This window comes from Oncorhynchus clarkii, chromosome 10 (assembly GCF_045791955.1).
Source record: "Oncorhynchus clarkii lewisi isolate Uvic-CL-2024 chromosome 10, UVic_Ocla_1.0, whole genome shotgun sequence".
Taxonomy (NCBI): Eukaryota; Metazoa; Chordata; class Actinopteri; order Salmoniformes; family Salmonidae; genus Oncorhynchus; species Oncorhynchus clarkii.
Genome location: NC_092156.1, coordinates 49765811 through 49785886, shown reverse-complemented (window position 1 = coordinate 49785886; position 20076 = coordinate 49765811). Strand labels below are relative to the sequence as shown.

Sequence of the window (20076 nt, the reverse complement as noted above, 5' to 3'; positions counted from 1 at the left end):
AATGTTTACATATTTTTGCTTTACTTATCTCATGTGTATATACTGTATTCTATTCTACCATATTTTAGTCTATGCCACTCTGACATTGCTCATCCTAATATTTATATGTTCCTTAACTCTATTTTACTCTTAGATTGTGAATTGTTAGATATTACTGCACTGTTGGAGCTAGAGAAACAAGCATTTCTCACCCGCAATAACATTTGTTAAGCATGTGTGACAAATAAAAATGTATTTGTAATTCTTTGATAGCCACATCAGCAGCTAATTAGCGGTTCATTTTGTGGGAGTAAATACAGTCAAATATATTGATAAGTCACATTGTCCTAGAGAGATTGACACATATGTCATGCCAGGGTAAGACTACATTGGAAACAGCCCTTATATTAAGTGTTTCTAAAATCCCCAATGGGAAGAATGTATGGTAAAAAAACTATTGGAACCATTACGTTGTTTGACTGCCAGGTTTGATGGGTATTATGACTCACACAGTGGTACTCTTGCCGAGTTCAAAACAACTACTGTAGGAACAAAAAAAAGTCAAATCATGACGTCTGATCTTCATGTCAGAAATTTGGTGCTCAAGAAAGATGCCGGATTACCGACTTGGAATTCCAAGTTGGATGACCTTTCATAAGATTTTTTCCAGTCGGACTGGGAATGGGTGCACCTCAGCCATGCTCAATGTCATAAATGATATCATAACCGCCATCGATAAGACAGTACTGTGCAGCTGTCTTCATCAACCTGGCCAAGGCTTTCAACTCTGTCAATCACTGCATTCTTATCGGCAGACTCAATAGCCTTGGTTTCTCAAATGACTGCCTCACCTGGTTCACCAACTACTTCTCTGATAGAGTTCAGTGTGTCAAATCGGAGGGCCTGTTGTCCGGACCTCTGGCAGTCTGAAGGTGCCACAGGGTTCAATTCTCAGGCTGACTCTTTTCTCTGTATACATCAATGATGTCGCTCTTGCTGCTGGTGATTCTCTAATCCACCTCTACGCAGACGACACCATTCTGTGTACATCTGGCCCTTCTTTGGACACTTAACAAACCTCCAAACGAGCTTCAATGCCATACAACATTCCTTCAGTGGCCTCCAACTGCTTTTAAATGCTAGTAAAACTAAATGCCTGCTCTTCAACCGATTGCTGCCCGCCCGCCCGACTAGCATCACTACTCTGGACGGTTCTGATTTATGTAACCGATGTGAAATGGCTAGCTAGTTAGCGGTGGTGCTTGCTAATAGTGTTTCAATCGGTGACGTCACGCGCTCTGAGGCCTTGAAGTAGTTGTTCCCCTTGCTCTGCAAGGCCCGCGGCTTTTGTGGCACGATGGGTAACAATGCTTCAAGGGTGACTGTTGTTGATGTGTGCAGAGGGTCCCTGGTTCGAGCCTGGGGCGAGGGGACAGAAGTTAAACTGTTACACTTAGAATATGTGGAGAACTACAAATACCTAGGGGTGTGGTTAGACTGTAAACTCTCATTCCAGACTTACATTGGAGATGCTTAATCAAAAATTACATACATTTGTAAAGCCCCGCCTTACCTCAGCTCACTGGTCACCACAGCAGCACATACCCGTAGCACACGCTCCAGTAGGTATATTTCACTGGTCATCCCCAAAGCCAACACTTCCTTGGGCCGCCTTTCCTTCCAGTTCTCTGCTGCCAATGACTGGAACAATTGCAAAAATCACTGAAGCTGGAGACATATCTCCCTCTATCTTGAAGCATCAGCTGTCAGAGCAGCTTACCGATCACTGTACCTGGATTTGTAAATAGCACACCCAACTACCTCATATTGTTATTTGTCTTCTTGCTCTTTTTCACCCCAGTATCTCTACTTGCACATCATCTGCACATCTATCACTCCAGTGTTAATGCTACATTGTAATTATTTCGCCTATTTATTGCCTTACCTCCCTACTCTTCTAGATTTTCACACACTGTACATATTTTTTATATTGTGTTATATTGACTACGTTCGTTTATATGTAACTCTGTGTTGTTTTTGTAGCACTGTTTTGCTTTATCTTGGCCAGGTCGCAGTTGTAAATGAGAACTTGTTCTCAACTGGCCTACCTGGTTAAATAAAGGTTATTTTATTAAACTTAACTCCTCTATATACAGAAATGTTACAAAATAATTGAAAATTGGCTACTACACCAGAAAGCATTATTTGGCCACAGAGGATCATTGGCTGCTTACTCACCTTTTCACTGACAGTCGCAATTTAACAATCATATATTTGGTATTTGCAGCGCGCACTGCCCAAATTGCGAGCCATTCCGAATGTAGGCTATATGATTTGGTGAGTGTGCATGTTCACTGTCTTATCATTGGGTCAGTACCACTTGTTTGTTTTTGGACAATCATTTTCTCCAGGTTAGATGAACGTCATATTGTATTTATAACTCCCCTTTTCGTAGGTCTATTATATGGATCAGACAAAAGTTTGTATTGATCTGTTTGTCAGTGTCAGCAGAGTAGTATACCCTGTACGTTTTGTGGGCACACTTGGGTGTCCCGTACCGGTAAGTCATTCAATCTACTGTCGCCCCTGGATAACGTTGAGTTTTAATTGCATGGATCCGTCGTTTTTAAACCAGGGGTTTGCAGATTGATTGACTTTTTGGCTTGGCTAGCTAGCTTTTGTTTAAAAAAAATGGATCTCGACACAGTACCATCTTTTTTGTTTTACCTGGCTGACAATTCCTGATATTTTGAGAATATATTTTGAGGAATCGCCTGAAGCGTGAGATGAATGGGAGACAGAGGAATACAACAGTGCTGAGGCAGAGAGCTCGTAGGGAGGACGACGCTACTATTCTGAATTTTGTGTGATACGTTTTCTGGCGCCCAGAGCTGCTGATACAGAATGGAAGAGAAGTCCAGTTGCTATAAAACTCGGGCTGGTTCCCAGATTTGCCCTCTACAAGATCACCTGCAGACCCCATCACCATAATCTACCATCCTCGGAAAATACAGTTTTCAAATATTTTGCCTTTTTGCTGCTTTCATGTGCTATTCGGAACACGGAACCTAGGACATTTCCGACTTGCTAACTGGTTGTAGTTCTACCACGAAGAGGACTTCAACGAATCAGCATGTCGGACATTTCCGAGTTTCCTAGTTCCGACTAGCATGTGAACTTGGCATCTATTGGTTGACCCTTCGTGATATATTGTTTGTTTTGCGTTTGAAGTGCTTTTAGATTATGAAAAGCGCTATATAAATGTAATACATTATTTTTCCGAGTTCCCAGTTTTTTGGAACGCGGCATCAATCCCATGTTTAACCTAGGTTTAGTAACGTCATTGTTCTATTCCTTCTCGTCATAACGTTCAACGTCACGAAATTAGCATTAGCAACAAGGCGAACAGATTTGATAGAATTGCATAGTTTTGCTGCCATACAAAGGGCAGGCATAGGCTAGCTTGAACTGTCATCCAAATTTAGAGTTTGGAGGAATCTTAAACCGTGACAATGAAATTCCTGTATAAAGAGGAGCACCCATTTGAGAAGAGAAGATCGGAGGGGGAAAAGATCAGGAAGAAGTACCCTGATAGAGTGCCAGTGAGTTGCTGCTAACTAGCTAGCCAATGCTTGCGAAATGCTAACCGCATCGCTTGTCACCCACACACAACACAATAACAAAGAGAGGAACTTCAGGACATCGACAGTGTTGGTACTAGCTACAACCTTAACATATATGGTTACATTTTTGGAAAAAGTTTTACAATTAATTGGTCACAGATTGTTTTGATTTAACGTTTTACACTGTCATTCTAGCCAGCTAGCTAACGTCATCTATTTTGCTAAATTGACACCTTTTTGACACTATCAATATATATATATATATATATATATATATTTTTTTTTTTAACGTGTTGCTTTGAGAATCGGTAAGCATTTCATAAATAGATTTTTAGTCATCTGACTGCCTGGGACATTTATTTAATTTGCAGGTGATAGTGGAGAAAGCCCCCAAAGCCAGAATTGGTGATTTGGACAAGAAGAAATATCTTGTACCCTCTGATCTTACAGGTGAGATACAGGACATGTATCGAATTGTGTTGGGTCTATTTCCACATTTTAATCTGAATTAAAGTATTTTCTTATTTCTTAAGTGGGACAGTTCTACTTCCTAATACGGAAGAGGATTCACCTGCGGGCAGAGGACGCCCTTTTCTTCTTTGTCAACAATGTCATTCCTCCCACCTCAGCCACCATGGGACTACTTTACCAGGTACTGAGCCTATTTATCTAGGCAGGGCTTCATTTTTTTAATTCCCTCTTATACATTATGCATGCTGCTGTGGTATTTCCTCCTGATTAATCAGGAATTCCTGCCTTTGACGTCCTACATCTGGTCTATCCTACTTATCCTGAAATGTTCCTTGATTTTCTGTTGTCTCAAACACATTCCTGATTAACCAAATGTTGAATCTCTCTGTAATAGGAACACCACGAAGAGGACTTCTTTCTTTACATTGCCTACAGTGACGAGAGTGTCTACGGAAACAGCCAAACGAAAGTCTAGCTAACCACCTTTCAGCACATCTGCAGTCTGACTGCATCGTCACAAAGATAAATAAAAGCAATTTAGTTGCCACCAGATTAATCTTTTAATGCACTTTCAAACCCCCTTTCCCCTTTTAAAGCTAAAATCCTTAATTGAAACAATAAAGCGACCATCCCGCCTCTGTTTTGGTAAAAAGCGACGGGATGGACCTGTGGAAATGTAACCACTCTCAAATTCATAGACCGAGCTATTGATGCAAGGACTGACCATGCATGATGTCAAAATTATAGTTAACAATATTTTGAGGCTATACAGTAGTTTTTTTAAACGTTGTTTACCAACATTGGAGTAAAACTAGCTTCTATTTTGGGTTCAACAGTTGAACTAAGCTCATGAGGCATTTATAAGTTATATTTTTCAAGAATCAATGGGTATATATCATTTATTATTCCCAAAACTGATGTGACAACTACGGATTCTAGCTTTAACATTCAGACTACCAAATCTACATCTGTGTTCTCCTGTCATAGTTGTTATCCACAGCACATTTTTGTTAGTTTCGTTTCACCTCCCAAATGGCTTAGGGATAGTTTCCTGGACACAATTCAATCCTTGTCCAGAATTAAAAACTATATATATTCTCCATTGAACATGTGTTTTAGTCTAGGAATATGCTTAGTCTATGTCTGAGAAACAGGCCCTTAATCTACCCGATTACTCTGTTGCTAGCAATCATCTTTTTTAGTTTACTTGAAAGATTAGCTTTTAGACCTACAGTATATCACACCCCTCACATTTTTGTAAATATTTGAGTATATATTTTTGTGACGACACTGCTACAATGTAAAGTAGTGAGTGTACAGCTTGTATAACAGTGTACATTTTCTGGCCCCTCTAACTCAACACACAGCCATTAATGTCTAAACCGCTGGCAACAAAAGTGAGTACACCCCTAAGTGAAAATGGCCAAATTGGGTCCAAAGTGTCAATATTTTGTGGCCACCATCATTTTCCAGCACTGCCTTTGGGCATGGAGTTCACCAGAGCTTCACAAGTTGCTACTGGAGTCCTCTTCCACTCCTCCATGACGACATCACGGAGCTGGTGGATGTTAGAGACCTTGCACTCCTCCACCTTCCGTTTGAGGATGCCCCACAGATGCTCAATAGGGTTAAGGTCTGGAGACATGCTTGGCCAGTCCATCACTTTTACCCCCAGCTTCTTTAGCAAGGCAGTGGTCGTCTGGGAGGTGTGTTTGGGGTCGGTATGTTGGAATACTGCCCTGCGGCTCAGTCTCCGAAGGGAGGGGATCATGCTCTGCTTCAGTATGTCACAGTACATGTTGGCATTCATGGTTCCCTCAATGAACTGTACCTCCCCAGTGCAGCCCCAGACCATGACACTCCCACCACCATGCTTGACTGTAGGCAAGACACACTTGTCTTTGTACTCCTCACCTGGTTGCCGCCACACACACTTGATACCATCTGAACCAAATAAGCTTCTTGGTCTCATCAGACCACAGGATATGGTTTCCGTAATCCATGTCCTTAGTCTGCTTGTCTTCAGCAAACTGTTTGCGGGCTTTCTTGTGCATCATCTTTAGAAGAGGCTTCCTTTTGGGACGACAGCCATGCAGACCAATTTGATGCAGTGTATGGCGTATGGTCTGAGCACTGACAGGCTGACCCCCCACCCCTTCAACCTCTGCAGCAATGCTGGCAGCACTCATACATCTATTTCCCAAAGACAAGCTCTGGATATGACGCTGAGCACGTGCACTCAACTTCTTTGGTCGACCATGGCGAGGCCTGTTCTGAGTGGAACCTGTCCAGTTAAACCGCTGTATGGTCTTGGCCACTGTGCTGCAGCTCAGTTTCAGGGTCTTGGCAATCTTCTTATAGCCCAGGCCATCTTTTTGTAGAGCAACAATTATTTTTTTCAGATCCTCAGAGTTCTTTGCCATTAGGTGCCATGTTGAACTTCCAGTGACCAGTCAGTATGAGGGAGTGTGAGAGCGATGACACCAAATTGAACACACCTGCTCCCCATTCACACCTGAGACCTTGTAACACTAACGAGTCACATAACACTGGGGAGGGAAAATGGCTAATTGGGCCCAATTTGAACATTTTCACTTAGGGGTGTTCTCACTTTTGTTGCCAGCGGTTTAGACATTAATGGCTGTGTGAGTTATTTTGAGGGTTATTTTGAGAGTTATTTACACTTATACAAGCTGTACACACTACTTTACATTGTAGCAAAGTGTCATTTCTTCAGTGTTGTCACATGAAAGATATACTCAAATAGTTACTATAATGTGAGGGGTGTACTCACTTTTGTGATATACTGTTTACGCATTTATGTATACAGTATGCATTGACATTGCACCCAAACATTTCAGTGGACAGTTTTGGTGATTCATCTTACTGTAGCTTCATAGACCAATGAAGGTTATTTCCGTGATATGAAGGATATGTTAGCCTGAAAGCCAGGCCAGATGACCACTCAAGCCATTAACTTTCTAATGATTGTCCATCTTATGATGTTGTGATGTTTTTTCTAAATTGCATGCATTTTTGTTTAGCTTTAAAGCCCATTGAGATTCTTTGTAATGAACAGTGCTATAAAAGTTGAATAAATTATTATTATTTATCTGTCCAGGAAACTGGCTGTATATGTGTGTTTGCTCAATCTTTGGTCTAGTTTTAATTTTAAAAAATTAAGCCGTTAACAGTAAACAATGAAGCAAGTTAAATAGTCACGTGCAAATAGTTGATTGCCTACAATATATCTTTAGTTTAAAAAAAAAATGATGAGCTAAGACAGTTGTAGCCTATCAAAGGGTAGCAGGCAATGATGTATATAAACCCTGGATTGCTGATGCTATGTATTGGCACACCCCAGTGGGAGCATGTATGAATTAAGTTAAGAATGTTTTCCCATCAGCCTAATTTGAATAAACATTGTGATTGGCTGATAGCCGTGAGGGTTATCGAATCAGGATCAAATGTTTTGATCTCTTCAAGCTCATTAATGATAGAATGTTCCTATTTCAAGATTGCCAAAAGGCCAGTCTCTTTGGCAAATGGCAGGAATAGAATGGGCTCTGGAAGCTCTAACCCTGGCAATTAGACTGGTAAAGTCACAAGTACACTCGCAATGGCTGCCTGCCTGGTATTCTGATGCAATCATTTCCATGGTATTTTAGAATGTTCTATCAACTGATGCTCATCCAATGGAATGTATTATTTATGAAATGTATTATTTGTAATGTCAGTTGAGTTGACTCAACAAATCACAGCACAGATTGAAGGGTACACTTCCTGCTTATACTCTAGGTTGTCATCTTCAACCTAGCTTTTACTACCTGGCATGGGTGCACTCAAAATGGCTGGCAGTCCACCCCTTATTCCATCATTGACTTGAATGGAGATGCCCATTCAATTAATTATATTTCTATGGAGTGGAATGTAATAGCTGAACAAACACACCAACTAAGTCTAGTCTATGCTCCCTTCTCTCAAGATACAGTACTATCTTTCTGAACTGCCTATCATCTAGCTGTGGAAGACCATACCCCAAGAACTGCCAGATCCCTACATTTGTTTAGAGGTTGAAAGGATTGAGGGAGACCGAGGATAGGGTTGAATCTGTTGAACCTAGCAATAACAAGGGAGAGGGTATGTCGAGGAAGATTGGTGTCAAGTTCAGAGTGAGCCTGACACCAGTTTGAGTTCTGAAGTTGAAATGGAAGGGGTAGAAGCTGTTGTGAGGAGCCCGAGCCTTGCATTGAGGGTGGAACCAGGCTTTTTGGCTGGTCCATGGGTGGTTTCAGGTTGGGTGAAAAAGACTGGTGCTGTTGAGTTGTTAAGGTAACCTGAAGTGGACTTGTGATGTTTGTTTGTGTTTCTTCAGATCAGAAGGAGCAGGTGCTGCGTGCAACGCAACTTGGGAAAGACCTGTATTTTGCTTTGCTCTTATAAGGGGGGTGATACATGCCAAAATTAAGCCTTGTGAAGCTACTGATACCTCCCAAGTCACATAACATTTTCCTAGCGCCATAAAATACCACCATGAATTAACATGGATTGTCAATGGAGACAAGTGTTTTTACAATTCTTCAAACTGCTGACGAGTTCACGTCGCTTGTAAGTTTTTTATTATGAAAGATCTTAACATGAGCGCATCACGTGTTAAAGTGTCTGTTTAGTTTATTATTAAAGATCTCACCATGAATGCCTTATGTTTAATATGTTTAATGTACATGAATTTGTAAAAAATATGTTTAATTGCCAGAGTAATCTAATCAATTTAATTAGTCGATTTAGCGAAAATAGGCATATTACTTCAATACAAAAATTATTAGGCTAGTTGATATCGTAGCCTGCCACCATTACTGTGTAGATGCCTATTTCTCACATCAATACAGACACAAGGCCTCTTTGTTGGAGGTAGCCCTTTTCAGAAATAAGAGGTAGCCTAGGTCTCTTGTGGCGCATTCAAAACAACTCGGAACTCAGCAATCTCTGACTTCCGACTTCAGTGCATTCATGACAACTGGAAACTCAGAAAAAAACAAGCGCAGACTGGGATTTTTGTTGTTGTTATGAATTGTCATCCAACTCAAAATTCCAATTCCGAAACCCTGGCATCTTTCTCTGACCTGAAAATCACTGATGTCATGATTTGACCTCGTTTTTTTCAACAGTTCAACAGACACAATTACTGTCACCATGCAATCCTTAGGCTATACATTTCTGTGGAGATGTCTTATGGTTAAAAGCAGGGCTCAAATTGTGTGGGTATGTGAGGATATAGGCCTAACCCTTGTTATAGGGGCGGCAGGTAGCCTAGTGGTTAGAGTGTTGGACTAGTAACCAAAAGGTTGCAAGATTGAATCCCCGAGATCTGTCGTTCTGCCCCTGAACAAGGCAGTTAATCCGATGTTCCTAGGCCGTCATTGAAATTAAGAATTTGTTCTTAACTGACTTGCCTAGTTAAATAAAAGGTAAAATAAAATAAAATAACAAATTAAAGGGAGACTGGCAAAAAGCATATGATGCTGTTGAGTTAAGGTAACCTGAAGTGGACTTGTGATGTTTGTGTTTCTTCAGCTCAGAGGGCGCAGGTGCTGCATGCAACGCATCTTGGGAAAGACATATATATTGCTTTGCGCTCATTTTGGGGATGATAAGTGCCAGAATTAAGCCTTGTGAAGCTACTGATACCTCCCACCAAGTCACCTAACGTCTTCCTAGCGCCATAAAATACCACCATGAATTAACATGGCCTGTCAATGGAGACAAGTGTTTTTCTAATGCTTCAAACTGCCGTCGCGTTCACGTCGCTTGTAAGTTTATTATTATGAAAGATCTTAACATGAATGCTGTCATGACATTGCCCTGTTGTATGAGGTTCATGACCCCCATAAATACCTTTCCCCGTTTTCTCTCCACCCTACATAACGGACTATTGGAAAGTCCTTTGTTAACATAGAAACAGTATGGTAATATCAAAGGGTTGGGGAAAGGTACAATATTTCTGTAATCCAACCAGTTTAAAGTGTCCGTTGGTACTTCAAGAATATGATGTCAGATCAGTTGGTGTCTGGGACATTATATCTGAGGATAGGATGACTTAAATTGTATCTTGGAAAGTCTACACATTCTAGTTATCAGATTCACATGGAATTGTTGTGCAATTTAAATGTTTAAATATGAAAGTATTTGTGAAAATATTAAACGTAATTTTACCTTCTAAATGAGAGAATAGTTTTCATAAGTAAACTATGCTCACTCAGTGGCCATGCCCAAGTGAACATACATTGGTTGAGAACTATGAAACACGCCCTTCTCTCCCCCAACACAAAAGCCCGTTGACGGAAGTCAACCTTAGTTCCCGACGATGTGAGGACTGGTGTCCATACGTTTTAAAGGGCTAATTTCAACGTGGAAGTGACGATCACCATGCTGGAAGGATGAATTTCTACTAGACCAGACAGAATTCAGCACAAGCTGATTATGGCACAATGGTATGAACTTTGAACTCTTATTCACTAAAGAAGAAGTGATACATCCTAGAAGTTGAGTTATCAGCTGCAGCTGTAAACGTACGTGGCCTAGGAAAGGACAGACAATCTCCTAATAAGAATGACAGGGTACAACGTATCTGCCCTACAACACTACGACCAGACAGATTCTACAAAGGACAAGGGCAATCTCTGCTGGGCAAACCAGTCTTACATCTTCGACCCATCTATTGAACTGCAGATCAGTGTAAATATATATCTTGCATTTTCCTTTTCCGAATAGGCGGTTATTATAGAATGCATAAGATTCGGTATTTACAGTAGCATAGCTTTTCAAGGTCCGATAGAGACCCGATCTCCTTTGTCCCTCAGTCATCCCGCTCTTTGATTCAAACCCAACCCCTTTTCTTTGTGTAAGTTTCGTCTGCTAGGGACTTTTTCTTTAATAACATGATCAGTAATCGATGTATGATCTATCCCGTGTATGTGTAATTCTCTGTGATTATTTAGGTATTTAATAAATAAATAAATAAGCCAATTATTGTATTGCTGATTCAACTTGTTAGCCAGGGTTCGTGAAGATAACCAATAATTTTACGACATTCAGATGAGACTGAATAAGGTGACGATTAATAATTGACTGCTATTGATATAAAATATCTTCAGATCTTTAAGAGTTTATTCGGAAGACATCAGCTCTATAAACACACTTCCGTGGCACCCCAGGTTATTAACAAGTTAATTGTTGCATGGTTTAATTCAATCACGTAATCAATCAAACGTTAGGTAATTGATTTTATAAAATAGCCTGTCACATAATTCAATCAGTCAGAGATACGACAACGCCTTAAAAACGTCTACATGTGTTGCGCATCAAGTGTTAGTTTAGCAAGATGGTGCCGACAGAGATGGTCGCCTCGCTTCTGTTCCTTAGGAAACTATGCAGTAATTCGTTTTTTTATGTGTTATTTCTTACATTGTTAGCCCAGAAAACCTCAAGTGTTATTACATACAGCCGGGAAGAACTATTGGATATAAAGCGACGTCAACTTACCAACATTACGACCAGGAATATGACTTTCCCGAAGCGGATCCTTTGTTCGGACCTCCACCCTGGACATGGGATCTAATCCCAGAGGCTGACCCAAAACAATGCGGTCGCCGCAGGAGAGGCAGATGGCGTGGCCTACTGGTCAGACTTAGAAGGTGAGCACACCATCCACCGCTTCTGAGCATATTACTCGCCAATGTCCAATCTCTAGACAACAAGGTGGATGAAATTAGGGCACAAGTTGCCTTCCAGAGAGACATCAGAGATTGTAACATTCTCTGTTTCACGGAAACATGGCTCACTCTGGAAATGTTGTCAGAGTCGGTACAGCCACCCGGTTTCTTCACGCATCGTGCCGACACAAACAAGCATTTCTCTGCTAAGAAAAGGGGTGGGGGTGTATGCCTTATGATTAACGACTCATGGTGTAATCATAACAACATACAGGAAGTTAAGTTATTTTGTTCACCTGACCTAGAATTCCTTACAATCAAATGCAGACCGCATTATCTCCCAAGAGAATTTTCTTCGATTATAGTCATATGCATACAAAGCCCTCCCCCGCCCTCCCTTCGGCAAATCTGACTATGACTCTATTTTGTTGCGACAATCCTATAGGCAGAAACTAAACAGGAAACACCTGTGCTCAGGTCTATCCAACGCTGATCTGACCAATCGGATTCCACGCTTCAAGATTGCTTCGATCACGTGGACTCAGACAATAACAATGACCTATACGCTGACTCGGTGAGCAAGTTTATTAGCAAGTGCATCGGAGATGTTGTACCCACTGTGACTATTAAAACCTTCCTTAACCAGAAACCATGGATGGATGGCAGCATTCGCACAAAACTGAAAGCGCAAACCACTGCTTTCAATCATGGCAAGGCAACTGGAAACATGACCGAATACAAACAGTGTAGTTACTCCCTCCGCAAGGCAATCAAACAAGCAAAGCGTCAGTATAGAGACAAAGTAGAGTCGCAATTCAACTCAAACACAAGACGTATGTGGCAGGGTCTAGTCAATCACGGACTACAAAAAGAAAACCAGCCCCGTCGCGGACATCTTTCTCCCAGACAAATTAAACTTCTTTGCTTGCTTTGAGAACAATACAGTGCCACTGACACGGACCGCTATCAAAGCTTGTGGGGTCTCCTTCTCCGTGGCCAACATGAGTAAAACATTTAAACGTATTAACCATCGCAAGGCTACCGGCCCAGACGGCATCCGTAGCCGCGTCCTTAGAGCATGCGTATGTATATACTGTATTCTATACCATCTACTGCATCCTGCCTATGCCGCACGGCCATCGCTCATCCATATATTTATATGTACATATTCTTATTCATCCCTTTACATTTGTATGTATAAGGTAGTATTTGTGAATTTGTTAGATTACTTGTTAGATATTACTGCACTGTCGGAACTAGAAGCATGAGCATTTCACTACACTCGCTTTAACATCTGCTAACCATGTGCATGTGACCAATAACATTTTATTTTATTTGATAGCCCTTGTTTGCTTAGACTTAGAACAAACAACGGTCCAGATTATATAAAGCGATCTAGGCTATATCAATGAATAACTACACGATTATTTCCACATAGTCTACTAGCCTATCAAAGTTTTTGCTCAGCCTCAACATCACAGGAAAGTATGGTTGGTTTATTAAATGCTCCGCAATTTAGAATATTAGTGGTAGGCTACCGCAAAAGACCAAAAAGATAGAATAGGTATGACTGAAATAGTGAATTCTGGTAGATAGGTGAATAGAGAGGTGGTGGGTGCTGTGGGATGGGAGGTTCTGCCCGTCACTGCTTTTCAACAGGTAGTCAGTCTCGGAAGGGGAACTCGAAGAGGGAGACTGCTAAGTCCAGGCGCTGCTGCTCTCTTTGTTCTGAGTGTTTGCAGTGCTAGGGTTTTTAGCTATTCTGTGCATTTCACATTACGTGCCCAGTATGATAGTTTTTTTGCTCTTTCTTAGCAGATAATGACAACATGACAATAACAGTAGCTGTAGATGATGTAATGAAAAGTTGGAGGGTGGTTGGTAATGGAGGACATCAGGTGGATCCATGTCTGGGTGTTAGGCAGAGCTCCTAGGTCCTGGAGAACAGGAGCAGAGTAAAGGGAACAGGATAGGAGACAGACGTAAAACAAGCGAACACACAGGTTACAGGTTTATCAGGTATGTAAAAATATAGTTTTTGAATGATTTAATTTAAATGTTTGATGAGACATGCAATAATGTTAATGGTAGACCACAACAAAGAGGCAAAAGCAAATAGCTTTCATCTGAGATTTTCATGTTTACCTTAACGGATGGTGACCCCAGCTAGGAGCGAAAGAGCAGCAAGGTTTTCGAGGTCTCGCCTTCCTTTCGTCTTTCTTCCAAACCAAGTCATTCGCCCGGATGTTAAAGCACTTGGTCCCCTTGATTCTCCTACGGTGGCTCTCCTTCTGTTTCTCCTGGCGCCTTGTCCATGTTCAGTCTCAACTTGATGATAATAGAAATAAATGCAATTATACGTAATATTATTACAAATACATCTCTTATATATCTCTTGGAAGGCCAGAAAATAAATTAACAGCGGACAATCATTTTTACCTGGTCAAATGCCTCCACATCCTTCTCAGCCCATGCCTGAAAGTGGTCCTCGAAGGCGTTCTGATCTGGTTCGACAAACTTCCACCACATCAGGTGGAGTTTCAGTGATCTCAAAGTACTGTGGGGGAAATGTTATGTTTGTATCAAATCAATGCTGCTTTTCTCTGAAACCAATTTGATGGGTTCATGCAGGTGACTGACTGATCGTGTATGGAGGAATCCTCACTGTCACTGCAACTTGGCAGTACGCCCAGAATGTTGATATGGAAACAACCGAGGTATCAACCAAGGTCTCAACTTGGAGAGAAAGCCTTGTGAGGTATTGGTCAGTCACATGTGCGAGCCACCGGTAATGATTAATGAAGTATGCTAAATCATGCAAATATAACTTGCCATACATAAGACAACTGCTGGGACTGCCCCAGAGGAGCTTCTGATAGAACTGTGTGGTGTGCAGAGTTTGTTGTAAAATCTCCAGCTTGCTAACAATAAACAGCTGCGGCTCCTGTCCGTACAGCAGGCGATAGGGTGAGTACTCTGGAGGCCTGGACGCTGCTTTTGTGTGCAAAGATAATTACTTTCAGATTATCCTCCCACCATTCCTGGTACCAGTCAAGGGACTTGCCCATGGATATCCCACTGGTCCGTTCATCCAAACCTGGAGTCACCATACATCTACACATTCACATTATATATAACTCACTGTACTATATCAGTGTCTATTTCGAAAAAACTTGATATTACTGGAGGCCTATGCAAAACAATGCTACAACCATTGCATTATTAACCACTAACATGTAAGCTAACATTGACTGAAACCAACTAGCCTAGAGCTAACCAGCGCTGAGCCAAACTACATTTGGTTAGCATCAAGCTAGCGAACTGTTAATTAAAAGCTATTTTCGTACAAATATTAACACTAACACATTTTATTGGGAAATCACATATTTACATATATTACCTAAAGTAAACTGAGCATTTGTTCATAGAAAATAAAACAAATTGGATCTAAAACGTTGTTGAAAAAAATTACAGAAAGTTTGGACGCCATCTTAATCCCTTCTCTTACATGTAAACCATTAGCAACCTTGCCAAACTCCATTAGTTACAATGGGGAAAATACCAACCAGTTTTTCACTCATTAAAACTAGAGGCCGACCAATTAATTAGGGCCGATTTCAAGTTTTCATAACAATCGGTAATCAGCATTTACGCTGATTATGGCCGATTACATTGCAATCCATGAGGAGACTGCGTGGCAGGCTGACCACCTGTTACCCGTGTTCAACAAGGAGCCAAGGTAAGTTGCTAGCTAGCATTAAGCTCATCTTATAAAAAAACAATACATCTTAACATAATCACTAGTTAACTACACATGGTTGATGATATTACTAGTTTAACTAGCTTGTCCTGTGTTGCATATAATCAATGTGGTGCCTGTTAATCTATCATCGAATCACAGCTTACTTCGCCAAACGGGTGATGATTTAACAAAAGTGCATTTGCGAAAAAAGCACCATCGTTGCACCAATGTATCTAACTATAGTCAGGGTATATGCAGCAGTTTGGACCGTCTGGCTCGTTGCGAACTGTGTTAAGACCATTTCTTCCTAACAAAGACCGTAATTAACTTTCTTGATTTTATATTTGATAGAGCAGTCTGACTGAGCGATGCTAGGCAGCAGCAGGCTCGTAAGCATTTATTCAAACAGCACTTTCTAGCGTTTGCCAGCAGCTCTTCGCAATGCTTGAAGCACAGTGCTGTTTATGACTTCAAGCCTATCAACTCCCGAGATTAGGCTGGCAATACTATAGTGCCTATAAGAACATCCAATAGTCAAAGGTACATGAAATACAAATGGTATAGAGAGAAATAGTCCTATAATAATAATAATAACAACCTAGAATATTAACCTATAATAATAACTACAACCTAAAACTTCTTAAAACTTATTCGGTGTAGGAGGCATTATTCGGAAGTTTGGATGACTGATGTGTCCAAAGTAAACTACCTGTTACTCAGGCGCTAGAAGCTCCCAGAAGCTAGGATATGCATATAATTGGTAGCATTGGATAGACAACACTCTGAAACTGTTAAAATATTGTCTGTGGGTATAACAGAACCGATTTGTCAGGCAAAACCCTAGGGCAATTTTTTTGTTGAGGTTATTGGACTTTTCAATGCTTTTCTATGGGAAAGCCAAATAATTAGGACCCATATTGCAGTTCCTATGGCATCCACTAGATGTCAACAGTCTTTAGAAATGGTTTCATGCTTGTTTTTTGTATTTATTAAGAAGTATTCGTATTCTTTCGAAGTATCCCTTAGAAGGACTCTTGTTTTTTGTCACGCGTGAATGAGTGCGCGCTCCTCGTTCTTTTTCTCCGGTATTGAATTCCATCTTAAATTTGATAGATTATTTACATATAAGGGTATCTGAGGTTGGATTAGAAACATTGTTTGAATTGTTTGGACAAAGTTTACAAGTAATTTTTTAGATTATTTTGTAGGCATGTTGGGCGAGTTGGAACAGGTGGATTTCTGAATCAAACGTGCCAAATAAACTGACATTTTTGGGATATAAAGAAGGACTTTATTGAACAAAAAGACCATTCATTGTGTACCTGGGACCCCCTTGGATTGCAAAAATATGAAGATCTTCAAAAGGTAAGTGATTTATTTTATCGCTATTTTTGAGTTTTGTGACACCTGTGCAGGTTATGAATTTGTTAATGCAGGAAGTGTGTGAGGCGCTGTCCTCAGACGATCAAATGCTATGCTTTCACCGTAAAACATTTTGTAAGTCGGACAAAGCGGTTCGATTACCAAGATTCAAAGCTAAAGGATGGTGTATAATACTTGTATTTTCTTGAATGTTTAATATTACTACTTTTGTATTTTGAATTTCGCGCTCTGCAATTTCACTGGATGTTGGCCAGGTGGGACGCTACCGTCCCACCTGCACCAAAAGAGGAATATTGAAGACTCATGTTAAAAGGAACCACCAGCTTTCATATGTTCTCATGTTCTGAGCAAAGAACTTTAAATGTTTGCTTTTTTACATGGCACATATTGCACTTTTTACCTTCTTCTCCAAAACTGTGTTTTTGCATTATTTAAAACAAATCGAGCATGTTCATTTATTTGAGACTAAATTGATTTTATTTATGTATTATATTAAGTTAAAATAAGTGTTAATTCAGTATTGTTGTAATTGTCATTATTACAAATATATATATATATAAGAATCGGCCGATTTATTGGTATCCGCTTTTTTTGGTACTCCAATAATCGGTATAGGCATCTGCTTTGAAAAATCATATTCGGTCTACCGATAATTAAACTCCCTTGAATTGCCTTCAAACATCTCCAAACTTTTGGACTATGCAATTAACCAGGTTACCTCAACATTTTTAGTCATATTTTACTTTTGCACATGATATACCTGAATTAATAGGGTAAAATGATGAGACGGAGAAACGTTTGTTTTCATTAGTCATTCTCCAAGATGGAAGAAGAAATCAACAAGACCCTCACGATCTCAATAACACACTCCATTGATGCCACAGCTCCCCCTAGCGGCAATAATCATATACATACAGTTGAAGTCGGAAGTTTACATACACTTAGGTTGGAGTCATTAAAACTCGTTTTCAACTACTGAACAAATTTCTTGTTAACAAACTATAGTTTTGGCAAGTTGGTTAGGACATCTACTTTGTGCATGACACAAGTCATTTTTCCAACAATTATTTACAGACAGATTATTTCACTGTATCACAATAACAGTGGGTCAGAAGTTGACTGTGCCTTTAAACACCTTAGAAAATTCCAGAAAATTATGTTATGGCTTTAGAAGCTTCTGATAGGCTAACTGACATCATTTGTGTCAATTGGATGTGTACCTGTGGATGTATTTCAAATCCTACCTTTAAACTCAGTGCCTCTTTGCTTGACATCATGGGAAAAATCAAAAGAATCTGCCAAGACCTACGCATGTCTGGTTCATCCTTGGGAGCAATTTTCAAATGCCTGAAGGTACTTGGCTAAAGGACAACAAAGTCAAGGTATTGGAGTGGCCATCAAAGTCCTGACCTCAATCCTTTATAAGATTTGTGGGCAGAACTGAAAAAGCGTGTGCGAGCAAGGGGGCCTACAAACCTGACTCAGTTACACCAGCTCTGTCAGGAGGAATGGGCCATAATTCACCCAACTTATTGTGGGAAGCTTGTGGAAGGCTACCCGAAACGTTTGACCCAAGATAAACAATTTAAAGGTATTAAAGGAGCCTCTTAAAGAAGAAGTTACAGGTCTGTGAGAGCCAGAAATCTTGCTTGTTTGTAGGTGACCAAATACTTATTTTCCACCATAATTTGCAAATAAATTCATTAAAAATCCTACAATGTAATTTTCTGGATTTTTTCCCCTCATTTTGTCTGTCATAGTTGAAGTGTACCTATGATGAAAATTACAGGTCTCTCATCTTTTTAAGTGGGAGAACTTGCACAATTGGTGGCTGACTAAATACTTTTTTGCCCCACTGTATATACTGTATTCTATTCTACTGTGTCTTAATCTATGGCGCTCTGACATTGCTCGTCCAAATATTTATATATTCTTAATTCCTTTACTTTAGATTTGTGTGTATTATGTGTATTGTTGTGATATTGTTAGATATTACTGCACTGTTGGAGCTAGAAACACAAGCATTTCGCTACACCCGCAATAACATCTTCTAAACAAGTGTATGTGACCAATACAATTTATTTTAATATAGGCCTACACTCAGATAAAAAGGTGCTATCTACAAACTAAAATGATTTTTCCGCTGCCCTAATAGGATAACCCTTTATGGTTCCAGGTAGAACCCCTTCTGTGTCTAGGTAGAACCCTTTTGGGCTCTATTCCACAGAGGGTTCTACATGGAACCAAAAAGACTTCTACCTGGAAGAACCAAAAAGTGTTCTCCTTTGCTGACAGCCAAAGAACCCTGTTGGAACCCCTTTCTCAAAAGAGTGTACTCAACAAGTTTAGCCTATTAAGTTTACACCATTTCATTCTATACTCACACACCTGCCTGGTATTCAAGATAACCCGCAACATAGCACCACCACCATCGAAGGTTTTTGTCAACCTCTGCTCAGACTTAAATAGCAGTGTTCCAAGAAGCACCACCAAGGGTGACTGTAGTATCACCAAACAGACACAAAGGAGACACAAGAGGGCATCCCACACTCATTTTAGATCCAAAGGGGTCTTTATTTTCATACTGTATGCTCTCACTCTCATCGCTATCTCTTTTGCCATCTCATGTATTTTCTTGGAACTCCATCCACACACACACACACACACACACACACACACACACACACACACACACACACACACACACACACACACACACACACACACACACACACACACACACACACACACACACACACACACACACACACACAAACTACAGTCGCATCTTGTTTAAATTTTTCACGTTTTAGGCGTCCAGCTTTGGCCTTGGATGGATCATGCTACAATGAGATGGGCACAGAGGTACTATGTACAGTCCTTTTCAGTGTGGCGGCAAATTAATTGAACAGGAGAATAGGATGTGGTTGCTTGTGGTGGGAGAGCAGTGTGGGTGGTGGGGAGAACATCCACAGTGATGCTGATTGGTTGCTCTGGCTCATCACTTCTTGACTAAAATAAAAATAGATTTAGAAATGATTTTGACCTTGCCTTAGCTCAACAGCTGAAAAGCTTTCATTAACATACTTCCAGAGATAGCAAGACATTCAGTAGTCACTGAATGAGGTAGCCTACCCATCCCCATTTACAAGTGAATTCATCAATT

At 40.4% G+C, this 20076-nt stretch overlaps 2 protein-coding genes and 1 long non-coding RNA gene across 5 annotated transcripts in view; 2 read left to right on the top strand and 1 right to left on the bottom strand.

Annotated features, from left to right (window-relative positions):
* The first annotated feature begins 2919 nt into the window (after positions 1-2919).
* On the top strand, positions 2920-7207 carry LOC139418720 (gamma-aminobutyric acid receptor-associated protein). Of its 3 annotated transcripts, XR_011635349.1 has the most exons (5): positions 2920-3581; positions 3974-4052; positions 4136-4254; positions 4468-5043; positions 6673-7203. XR_011635349.1 is itself a non-coding variant. In XM_071168374.1 (4 exons), exons 1-4 carry the CDS (start codon positions 3492-3494, stop codon positions 4546-4548), a joined length of 369 nt encoding a protein of 122 aa, XP_071024475.1. In that variant the 5' UTR covers positions 3130-3491; the 3' UTR covers positions 4549-7207. The 3 variants fall into 3 exon arrangements, 2 of the variants coding, with proteins under 2 accessions (XP_071024475.1, XP_071024476.1); XM_071168374.1 differs by having other exon boundaries at positions 3130-3581; positions 4468-7207; XM_071168375.1 differs by having other exon boundaries at positions 3576-3693; positions 4468-7198.
* Positions 7208-12356: 5149 nt separating this feature from the next.
* LOC139418719 (uncharacterized) lies at positions 12357-14351 on the bottom strand. Its single transcript, XR_011635348.1, has 3 exons — positions 14225-14351; positions 13931-14113; positions 12357-13722 (listed from the first exon to the last, which is right to left on the bottom strand). It is a non-coding gene; the product is annotated as an uncharacterized lncRNA (long non-coding RNA).
* The window catches only part of LOC139418718 (G protein pathway suppressor 2-like), a 53431-nt gene continuing 47028 nt past the window's right edge, over positions 13674-20076 (top strand). The window contains exon 1 of the mRNA XM_071168372.1: positions 13674-13804. The gene's annotated coding sequence lies outside the window, so the exon portion shown is untranslated. The remainder of the gene's footprint in view (positions 13805-20076) is intronic.

Coding starts and splice junctions, on each gene's coding strand:
- LOC139418720 (XM_071168374.1), top strand. CDS start 3,492: ATGAAATTCCTGTATAAAGAGGAGCACCCATTTGAGAAGAGAAGATCG. Junction 4,053..4,135: donor TGTACCCTCTGATCTTACAG/GTGAGATACAGG, acceptor TTATTTCTTAAG/TGGGACAGTTCTACTTCCTA. Junction 4,255..4,467: donor CCATGGGACTACTTTACCAG/GTACTGAGCCTA, acceptor TCTCTGTAATAG/GAACACCACGAAGAGGACTT.